The sequence below is a fragment of the Rhinoderma darwinii genome, chromosome 12 (assembly GCF_050947455.1).
Source record: "Rhinoderma darwinii isolate aRhiDar2 chromosome 12, aRhiDar2.hap1, whole genome shotgun sequence".
NCBI lineage: Eukaryota > Metazoa > Chordata > Amphibia > Anura > Rhinodermatidae > Rhinoderma > Rhinoderma darwinii.
Genome location: NC_134698.1, coordinates 71,061,413 through 71,073,150, shown reverse-complemented (window position 1 = coordinate 71,073,150; position 11,738 = coordinate 71,061,413). Strand labels below are relative to the sequence as shown.

Genomic DNA, 11,738 nt, shown 5'->3' with positions numbered 1-11,738 from the left:
CGTGGGTCATCGTGGTTTTTGGTTTTTTTCTGGGTAATGCGAACCTGGCAGAGCCAAGCAGGTGAATCGTCTCTTTGCTTTAGTTATTAGAGTTTGTGATAATTGAAAAACAGTGGTGCAAAATTGACTTAATTTATTTTATATGTATTTGTATTATACGGTTGGAGACAGAATTGATACAGCTCAGCTACATCTGTAAATGTTTCTGCACGGTGAGGTTGTGCCTGTAGTCCCAAGTAGATATAGATTTTATGGTGACCTCAAACATTAGTTGAGCAATTGAAAAACTCCGCTCTGCTACATCTGCATGATTACCATGTTGCCCTTAGTATCTGATAGTATAGTAATGTTTTTCTTCCAATAGATAAAAATCTGTCCTGATTTGTGACTGACGCGGGTGCATGGCTCGTTACAGTACAGTTATTGGAGCGGTGACGACTTATAACGATCCCTGCACCTGTGTCCATCACATGACCAGGACAGTGTTTAATCCCCTGGAAGTAAACAATGAAGGTTCCTTTTGAATGACAGCAAGCAGAGATCTTAAACTGCAAGGAGTTGATATTGGAAAATTGTATAACTTCTCATACAAAGAATAATCTTTATTAGCCGACACTGGACTATCCCTTTTTAAGAGCTCATGAGCCTACTACATAGAGTACATCTGTATGGTCTTGGGGGTCCCACTGTATGGCGCCCTTATGAGGCCCCGTATTCTCCCTATAAACAATGCTGGTTTTTCTCCAGGACAGGAATAGTTCGGGTGGATTGACGCACGATGTAAACATTAATCACAAAATTTGTACGAGTATTTCTGCATCAGAATTACTGTTGTAGATTTTGTGGTATATTTGCTGTAGATCTGTATGTGGGATTTCACGTAGCATGAAATGCTACATCCAAAATCTGCAGAAAACACTGCGGAAAGTATTTTCTGTACCAGAAATGTAAACTGTGCCACTGTTTGGGTATAAAAAAACAAAACAAAACAACCATAGAAATGCATGGTGTCTATTTACATTGTGTGAATCCACCCTTAGGATCTGTTTAGCCTAGTTTTTGCCCTCCAACAAAAAGGTGCCAATTGGCTCACGTTGCAAAGAAATACGTAGTAGTAGTAGTAGTAGTAGTAGTAGTTGTAGTAGTAGTAGTAGTAGTAGTAGGAGTAGTAGTAGTAGTAGTAATGACACCTATATGCTATATATGGGGCCCTATGGATGTGTTCGGTGTACCCAATTCATAGAAAGTGAAGTGTGAACAGAGTCTAACAGATAGGAGCAGTTCTCCCCTCCCAATAGAATAAACAGGCGGCACACAGAATATTTGACCATGCTTTAGCATTTTATTAATAATTTACAATGGGTTTTCTTTCTGAAATCTATCACTTAGATCTTTTCAGAAACAAAACGTCAGTAGTAGCAAATAAATTTAAACAAATAACCTTGTACTTTTTTCCACCATCACCACAATATATACACTGAATGCAAACATCTTTAAGAGCGTATTTAGCACGGCATTATGTGAAAACGGAATAGAAATGACACGTGTCTGTGCTAGGGCTGTGTCTTGGACACCTCGAGGAGAAGACTTTAACACGGCCTAAAACTTCAAGAAAATACTTCTGGTATTAAAGCAAGTACAGTGAGTTCCAGTGAGATTTATCGTCTATATATTTCTATACTTGACAATACAGTGTATAGCTTATTGCACCTTCCAATCAGACGCATTCTTACATTGCAATCCACACGTTACACACGCCACTCGCTCTAAACCTCCTCATAATCACAGTTTAATACAGTAATCTCCAACCTGGGGGTCTCCGGCTGTTGTGAAATTACAACTCCCAGCAGCAGGCTCTCAATGCATGCTGGGAGTTGTAGTTTTACAACCTCGAGAATCACAGGTTAGCGACCACTGGTTTAAGGGCTTTGTCCATGTCTTGACCATCCATTGAAGCTACCATGGATATCGGTCATTGGATTACATTTACAAAAAAAAGTGGACATTTGCCCCGGGATCTATTCTTTGGCTCTCCAGCTGTTACCCTAAACATCCTAGCAATGCTGGGACTTGTAGTTACATAGCAGCTACATCCAGAAATGCCCAACCTCTAGTTTTAAAGAGGTTGCACGAGATTAGAAAAACATGACTGCGTTCTTCCAGAAACAGCGCCACTCTTGTCCATGGGCGGTGTCTGGTATTACAACTCAGCCTTTAGTCACTTGAGTGGGGCTGAGCTGCAATATCAAACATATCTTATGGACAATAGTGACGCTGGTTTGAATATACAGCAGCCATGTTTTTCTGAACTTTTACAACCCGTTTAACATCATATAAAGTTCACTTTGTGTCCAAAACCTGCATCAAACAATCAAACACAACAACTTGTGGAAAAAATAAGTAGCTGTAAAACTGTGTATTAGGGGGTTCTCCCAATTCAGGCAAACGCTGAATGGGGGTAACGCCCCTCCGATGGTTGAATAGAAAAGTAAACCCTAACCCAGGACTGAGATGTCTGGGTACTAAAAATATGGCGTCTGCTCTTGTAGGTACCACTGAAGCCGGCGTACGTTACAAGTAGCGGAGCGCTATCCCCTGCCAACTAGTGTGCATTGACCGTGTATATACACAGACATCCAATGTACCATGTTCTAGGACCAGCGGTGCTTCTGTAGATACAGAAATGGATCAAAGTGCAAATAGTGTTCTGCCCCTCCCCCTACTTACAATTCCTATCACTAACATAGAAGACATGGCGGTCCAAATCCCTCATCACCGTACACTTCCCTACATCTTCTGTAACAACCTGCACGTTACACTCTCGCTCTCTTCCCCTTCTCTCCTGCAGTCATTTATCCACATACAAATTCCTCCTCCACATACTTAAGTGGTTAAAAAAGTAAAACAAGTTTTGGGCACTCCCGATTGGCAAATAAAAAGATCCCCAATTGAAAATGGTGAGCAAATATGGTGAACCGCCTGAGGTGTAGCGCTCATCACATGTTGAGATGCAAGGAGTCCACCCGTTACTATATGCACAGGCACTAGAACATAGGCAAAAAGCAGGCCGAAGGAGCGAAACGCGTGGAACTACTTATTTACACCGGAGACGTCTCGGAGGTACCGAAGAATAGCAAATCCGCACTAGAGCGCGGCGACACAGTTCCTGCAGACGTCTTATGGCATCACTGCGTAGACTTCGCAAACACTTGGCTTGTACTACAACCACTGGAGGGGGAGGGTTAGAATACAACTCAGGACGTTACCTACTCCTCTCTCCGTTATTTAAAGCAAGATGTACTGAATGTGAAATGTGGTCCTGTGGAAAGAAAGTGTCCTCCGAACAAGACTGCAGCAGTGTCCAGATGAAATGTTTCCAGCTCGTGATCTGCGGTTTCCAGTGTGAACAAGGGATGAGTTCTATACCACTCAAGCTAGAGTTCTCTGCCTGGGCTTTATACGGGGGTACAGCTGCAACATACATGACAGGAGGGGGAAAAAAAAAAGATAAGGATTTACTTTTTGAATGGGATCAAACCAACTTTTCTGCAAACACTACAATAGACGGTCTAGACTTTAAAGGGGTACTCCCATCCCAACTGCATATTCATGGAGTATGCCATAAATGCCCACTCATATCAGCTTAGAGCTGTGACCGCACTTCAGCTGGACAGTGCCCATAGACTTCGATGGAAAGAGCCATGCACAAGAAGCACGGCCCACCTTTTGATTTCTCATTTACAGGATACCCCCAGCTGCTGCAGAACCTCTTTGTGAAGACAACTTGAGCTTCATGTCAATCAATAGTGTGGCAAAAATTTCAGCTGGACAAGAAAGTAGGCGGTAAGCTGTGCGGTTTGACTCTACTGCAGGGTGACGGTGTAATTCTACAAGTTTTCTTTATATACACCTCCATAGTAAAATACAGAGTCACAGTATAATACTAGAAACTTACCCCCAACAGGTTCTTAGGAACGTATCCTTCCTTATCATTCAGACGTGCCCACCACCAGTCAGTCTCGACATCATCTTTGCGCCTTAGGATTGTGATAGCGTCACCTTCTCGGAATGACAGTTCATCAGCGTTCTGTGCTTCGTAATGCCACAGACCGTACACTAGACCTTTGTTCATGACGCCCAGCTTCTCCTGAACACCTGTGTGGGGTACGGAGGTCTGTGTTAAATATGGGTCACAAATGGGCACCAATAGATTCCTAGTGCTATTCATCCCATGCGTGTTGTACGTTGGAAACATTAAATAGGGCAACTGACATCTCTGTTAGGCCGGATTCACCTGTACAGGTCATTAAAGGGGTTTTTCCTATAATCTATATATATATATATATATATAACCTATCCACAGGATATCTGATCGGTGGGGGTCCGACCACTGGTCACAAGAACGGGAATGAAGTGGTAGTGCACGTGCTTGGCCACTGCTCCATTCAATCCTATGGGGCTGCTGAGCACGACCTTCGGCAGCCCCTTAGAAATTAATGGAATGCTGGCCCAGCATGCTTAGTACCTCTCCATTCACATGGGGCTCCCACAAACGGCAAGGTAAGCATGTTCTCGTGATCGGTGGAGGTCCCAGCAGTCGGTCCCCCACCGATCAGATATTTATCATCATCCTGTGGGTAGGTCATAAATATTGATTATAGGAAAGCCACTTTAACTCTATAAGCCCCTTTATCATAGCAATCCTTGGGGAGCTGGTCTACCCCTCTCATTGCCTGAAGTATTTCGCATCCCTTCTGCTTTTAGCTTGAAGATAATCATCAATGACATGTCAGAAGAGCTACATCACAGACCACCCATTAATCGGAGCTGCAGCAGCGATTAGCTGCTGGTCCAGCCTCTGAGACCCCCGGCAAACTGCTGATGATGCAGCTGGCTGCTCTTCTCCTGCAGGAAAAATGCATGAATTACCAGGACAGCTCGAGTCTGCAATTGGAGGGTCTTAAGCAGGGAATCCCCCCTCTTTGACATCCATCTATGGATAGGGGCCGTCCCGATGGACATCGCCTTTAATTCTCTAAGAATTGCTGTTAAATCATAATTTCCAACTTACAATCAAGACTTAAACAAGACGCTGCGTGCTCTAAAATCACCTAAACACTTCCGTGTGGGACAAGATTGGAACTGTTGTGTGGTGGTTCAACTTACCATAAAGGAACTGAGAACACTGAATATATCCCTCTTCCATCTCTTCACATTTGTCTGCGGCAGTCTCAATGTCACTGATTGTGGTAGCAAAGATGGCCGCCCCACATTCAACCAGCATCTTGCAGAGGTGGACGCTGTTACATGACGCCGCACAGTGTAGAGGAGTCCTGACCGGAGGGAAGCAAAAAACAGTGGTGAATGAAGGGTGTAGTGCGGCTTACACTGCAGGGAGCGGACACTTGGGGTCCGTCCTCATTATTGTCACCAGTGATGATCGAGAGATAGATATATCCATCCTGGTCAGGTGATGATCACACAGCTCACAGCAAGCAGAGATATAAAAAAAAAAAACCGTGAGGAATTCATATAGAAGAAAAGTTTAAGGATGACATTTCCTGAAACTGGACTAACCCTTCACCCACCAGCTAGCAGTCATTGCCTGTTGTATAAGCTATCAGAGGCACAATGGGTCAGATGTACCAAGGCTGGTGTTTCATACGGGAGTCTTAGTCAGTAGGACATAGAAGTAGAACGCTAGTTATTTATTAAGAGGCCTCGAAGGCTATGTAAACCTTTAAAGGCTTTTTTTTTTTTTTTGTAATAGGTCAGTATGATTAGTGTAACGGGTTCAGTGTCTGATACACCGGCTCCACCCGTAATCGATCACATAGGTTATGAACGTAGTTGTGATCGATTACAGGTGGATCCTGCGTGTCGCAGACACTGAACCCGTCGGGTCCGCAGGACAGACGGATTCAGTGTAAAGCAAACGATACAACTGATCTGTATAGAGAATACAGAGCAGCTGTATCTCCAAAAGTAAAACAAATTTAAAATAAAAACTATTTACAAAGTTACACTAATCACACTGACTGATTTAAAAAAAACAAAAAAAAAACTTTCATTTATTAGAGGCTATGTACATATTTGTCTCCTTGTGCTGTACGTGACCCTGAAAGTGAAATCTACGGCATCTCCGAGCTACGGTAGTTTTCCCTCTGTAATTTACGCCAGTTTCTGGCGTAAATCTGTCAGGCCGTGGCCCTCATTTGCTAAGCTACACCCTTTTTTTTAAAAAAAAAAAAGAAAAAAGGAACAAAAAAGTTGTTGATTATTTTTTTTGTGCAAAACAGCCTTGTGCCTAAATTTGCTCTAAAGTGATGCAAATTGCTTAATAAATGAGGGCCTGTGTGTTAGTGCGGCTCTTCAGTATTAAACAAGAAATGAGTAAATAGCGAAGGGAGAGGCTCAGTGGGCGGAACGGCAGGCAGCAGGACATTTCCTCGACCTCGCGTCATTCCACACGTGCCTTGCTGAGAGATCATTGACTGTTTAGCACAATGTAGTTCAGTTTATTTTTACAGCGGCCAGAGTTTGATTATGGGAATAATTGAGGGATGTGGCTCTGCGGCCCAGTTAACAAAACGTTTGTCTAAAAGGACCCAGTCCCTCCACTATAACCCGCCTGTGAGCACAGATACGGCAGAAAGACAAGAGCTCCCCCTAGTGGATATGAGTAGGAATGTTAACATTGTGTGTGGTGGGGTAGGTCAGCGTCTGTATCTGCTTTGCAAGATTATGCCCATGTACCAGGACGTGAACTCGCCCAACAACAATCCCTGTGACCCTGGATTATTCAGCTTCACCTTTACTGTGATTCAAGCCACTTCCATTCAGAAACGTAAGAAAACAAGGCTTCATTTTTCGAGCACTTACCACCCGTCACTATCAGCTGCATTTACATTGACACCAAAGTCCAACAAGAACTTGACAATATGGTGGTGCCCTGCGCACACGGCATTATGTAGGGGTGTGATTCCTTCATCGTTGGGTTTGCTGGGATCCTCGACCTGTAGAAGTGCAGAGATGGTCAGCCCTGAATTCAGAGAAATCTTAACCATAAAGCAGAAAATGTCTGAGCACCAGCAAGGATTTTCCTATTAGTGTTCATGTTTATCTATACAAAATGTCTGCGGTCAATATTCATTTTGCAGCGCGATTATGTGACCTCACACACTTTGCTAAGCTACATTGGATCTGATTGGTCAGAGACCTCACTGCAGCTCCAGCCTTTAGACTCAGACACAATCCAACTTTTTAGACTTATTCACTTCAAAAGTGAAAGTTATGAAATATGGCACAAAGTCAAAAACTAATACTGATCACACCCTAAAAATTGGTGACCGATAGGCTTTAAGCAACGGTGGGAGGGCAGTACCTCGTATATAATCCTCTGAACTAGGTCAAACTCTCCTTCTAGAGATGCGTCGAGCAGCAGAGCCAGGGGGTTGAACTTCACTCTGAGTCCATGTCCGGTCCTCTCCGAGTTTGGTTTCTTCAGATTTGTGCGTTTTACCTAGAGGCAATTCAGGGGGAATTAACTGCAAGGCCTTACATTAGGAAACCCACAAACTATCTTATTAGGAAGACATCACTACCCATAAAAATACAGAAAATAAAATAAGAGGAAAAAAAACAACTATTAGTCTTCAGCAAGCGATGGAGTACAGCTCCTCACCCTAAAGACCACGGTGAGGCAGGGCAGAGCTGTATACGAAGCTTTGTCGGTGTTTGTGTTATTTCTATGCTGCCTTATCTAGGCCTCCAGCAATACAATCGAGCTGCCATCTGTCATTAAATCCCCTGCCGTCTAATTAGGAGACGACTCTGCTGAACATTTCCCATTATATGCAGCAAAGCTGAAAAGTGGATTCCTTTGTGAGGGGACCTACAAAACGACTATATTATCAAACGGTGACACCCGTGATAGGGACGAACTGTAACAACCACTCGGTGCAATAAGAAAGGATGGGAAAAGCCTTTATATTAATCAAGCTCCGTGCAGTTACAATGGGTTTCTATTGCCCACCTATATTCTAGTCCGTTGTCAGCGTCTACACCTGTAATGCTCTTTCCTCTGGACAGTCTCATCAGAGCAGCTATCACTTCGATAAAACGTCCACATAAGAACCAGACAGGGAACATCTGTTTCTCCAGACGATACATACAGACGCTAATTACTAGTGATCTGCTAGACAAGGTCTGGAAGCACAATTAGAAGGATGTGCTGGTAACCGGATGGGTGGTAAATCATCTCATCCTCCAGGCGCTGCTATAGAAACAAACTTTACTGTGCGGTCGCTATAAGTGCCTTGATAAGAAGCCGGACTTATGACTATAGTGCAGGGCTGACACACCATATGCGAGACCTGTGCGGCTGCACAGGGGTCCAGAAGGTAAGGGGTCCACTGCCACTTTAAAAGCAGCTATCAGTTCCCTACGGTCAGATTTCATAAAAGTGACTGACCGAATGCATTTCCTAGCTCACAATTACTGGTGGATGGTTAGAAAGGAGAATGTACCATAATAAGCTTTTGAAAAGCAAGGGGCCTATATACTGTTTTTGCATAGGGCCCCCTCTGCTGTCTGTGTCGGCCCTTTCTGTAGTGGATCAGGTCTACATAGCAACATCTTTACAATAACATTTCCCACAGTTTGATAAATTGTGGATATAGAAAGGTAGGTGACAACTACTTTTAAGACTAGACAAGCTCATCAATGAAACCTACTGCAAGAATGGTCTAACAATTAGAACAGCCCAAGTCATCATTAATATTTGTACATATGTAGAGGGATAGGTTACCATTGTCTTCCATGATGCAGTGGAACTGAAGCCCGGTCACCGGACACTAATCATACAAGCCTAGAAGCTCACATTACACTTACCACTTCTCCCCTGTTAGGGTATGTGCACACACACTAATTACGTCCGTAATTGACGGACGTATTTCGGCCGCAAGTCCCGGACCGAACACAGTGCAGGGAGCCGGGCTCCTAGCATCATACTTATGTACGATGCTAGGAGTCCCTGCCTTGCTGCAGGACAACTGTCCCGTACTGAAAACATGATTACAGTACGAGACAGTTGTCCGGCAGCGAGGCAGGGACTCCTAGCGTCGTACATAACTATGATGCTAGGAGCCCGGCTCCCTGCACTGTGTTCGGTCCGCGACTTGCGGCCGAAATACGTCCGTCAATTACGGACGTAATTAGTGTGTGTGCACATACCCTTAGCATAACTCCTACACACGGCTTGAAATCAGTGCTGATGCTGCTGTAATCACAGGACTGTGACTAGCAATTTCCTTCTACAGACACACACCTAGCCGATTACTGTTTATGTAAGATATTCAAGTTATTTGGGCTATATTTCCAGGCATCTACCCATCAATTTGCTCCGGCAGCTGACATCAGCAGGGGGAAAGTAAAGGACTGCAGTAACTCAAGTCTCCTACTATCACTGCGTGAATGAAGCTATCGAACAGCATTGAGTGCTATTTTTTAATTATAGATTAGATACAATTGCATATCCTGAGAGGGTTAAGTAATTACTAGAGGTACTTTAAGTAACAACTGTACTTTACCTTCCTGTGTCATATATGAAAATGTCCATTTTTGAGTTACTGGTCCGTCAAGCAAGCCTGGTGAATGGATGTGGCCAAAGATGGCTCAAGATCAAATATTGGGCTACGGCTGCAATCTCTGTATACCATTCTTTATCCAACTCATAATGGGCTTTCAATATGGCTTATTAGTGAAGAGAGTAATGGATACAATAATTACATCTATGCTCTCCGGTCTTTCCCCATTCATGTGAAAGGATAGAAAACCGTGGATATCACAACTTGTAATATTTGGGAAAAAAAGTAAAATGTCAGCAGTACGAGCCCCTACTAGAAGGAATATTCTATCAATCGTGAAGACATTCCAAATCTACATGTGTCTACTTACCGAAAGCGTCTGTGACGGGGCACTGGGTGGGGATGGGACTTCCACTTTCACCGGAGATGCTACTTCAAGTACAGGGCTGGGCGTCTTCTCAACAGAGGGTACTATTGCTGGATTATTATTATTGTCTTCTGTTTCGGAGATCTGGTTTATAATCTCACTGCTAATAAGTTCCTCTATGATGGGCGAACAAACCTTATTGTCATTATCGTCTGCGGAGATCTGTGGTTCTGGGGGTGGTGGTGGTGGAGGAAGTTGGGGAACAGGTGGGGTGGACGGGGCAGCGGCTGGTTGCAGAGAACCTGCCTCTATATTACCATTAGTGCCAGTGTTCCCATTGTCCACATCGGCCAAAATGCCAAAGTCCTGCGAGTTGCTCTGTTGGTAGAAAGGTGCGGCCTCCATTCCACCAGCTAGAGTATTGAAGCGTTGATAGAGAAGTTTCTGTATGTTGGGTCCGCTGGGACCTTCCGGCTCAGTTATAGAGCTCCGTTTCTTCAGAGGTCTTGGAGCATTGGCAAGCTTTCTCCTAAGGGATTCCAGGTCTGCATCACTTTGATATCTCATAGGTGAATGCACTATTGGGGTCAGTTTGGTGGGACTCAGGGGACGTGGTATGTTTTCCACACCAGAATTTTCCGCTGCAGGAGGAACGGCCTCTCCTTCCTTGTCGGCATTAGGAGGAGGTCCAGAATGTAGGAAAGGAAGGGGCGAAGAGTTGGATGAGCTGGGCTGGACAACTGGTTTTCCATACACTGAAACACATGGATACAACGCATTAATACAAGACAGTGACCCTGGGTAAGACGTCTCACCTCATATATACCATCAGGATGTTCTACCTATAGATAAGGCATAAGGGTCAATGTTTTATTCAAAAACAAATTTGGGTCAATAGAAAAGTAAGAAAGTACTTACACATTTCCAAACACCCCCCCCAAAAAAAAAACCCGTAGTCATTACCTCACCCTGTATAGCTTTCCTGTAAATTTGGCCTTAAAGGGGTTTCCAGGATATTACATTAGGATAGGCCATAACTATTTGAACAAAGAGGGTCCACCCACCAGTAAATGTAGAGGCAGCGGCAGCTCAACTATGCCAAGCACCATTCACTTGAATGAGCTGAGCTGCAGTACCACGCACAGCCACACTCTTATGGACGTCCTAGTGCCAGGTAATGATCCAGCACCGCTCTGCTGATCTTGGGGGGTAGGATCCCCCACCAACCATACATTGATGGCTTATTCTAAGCCAGGAAGAGACTTTTAATGTCTGGCATACATATGCGAGTCATCTTTTCACCGGTGATAAGATCTTATGCAGTCAGGTGGCTTGTTTTGGTTGAGGTCACACTTGTAATGTAGAAACTTTGTATTGTGCCAAGAGGCTTTTTTCGATTTTTATTTCAATGATAAAAAAAACAGTAACTTAAGATGAAGTCGTCTTAAAGGCGGTGTACACATTTAAAATAGTTTTTTTTATAAAAAGGTCTTATCAGTGTGTAACTTGATAAATACTTTTTATTAAAAATAATTTTTAGAGCAGCTGTATCTTGCGCTGAACCTGTATCCGTCAGGTCAGTGTCACCGACGGGTTCAGTGTCAGCGGGTGGTGCATGTCTGACACTCAGGATCCACTTGTTATCGATCACATCTAAGTTATGAACTTGACGGATACAGGTTTCAGTGCAAGATACAGCTGCTCTGTATACAGGATACAAAGCAGCTATATCTCAAAAAGTTAAAATTATTTATAATAAAAAGTGTTTAGAAAGTTGCACCAGA

At 43.7% G+C, this 11,738-nt stretch overlaps 1 protein-coding gene across 3 annotated transcripts in view; it reads right to left on the bottom strand.

Moving 5' to 3' along the window:
• Positions 1-1,322: 1,322 nt before the first annotated feature.
• PPP1R13B (protein phosphatase 1 regulatory subunit 13B) overlaps positions 1,323-11,738 on the bottom strand; it is a 67,745-nt gene continuing 57,329 nt past the window's right edge. For 2 of the 3 annotated variants that reach the window (XM_075843875.1, XM_075843876.1), the window contains 6 exons: positions 9,958-10,709; positions 7,385-7,522; positions 6,883-7,016; positions 5,167-5,333; positions 3,956-4,155; positions 1,323-3,471 (listed from right to left, as the gene is read on the bottom strand). In XM_075843875.1, the coding sequence (XP_075699990.1) occupies positions 3,430-3,471; positions 3,956-4,155; positions 5,167-5,333; positions 6,883-7,016; positions 7,385-7,522; positions 9,958-10,709 (1,433 nt within the window). In that variant the 3' untranslated portion in view covers positions 1,323-3,429. The remainder of the gene's footprint in view (positions 3,472-3,955; positions 4,156-5,166; positions 5,334-6,882; positions 7,017-7,384; positions 7,523-9,957; positions 10,710-11,738) is intronic. The other variant, XR_012851354.1, reaches the window with a different exon arrangement.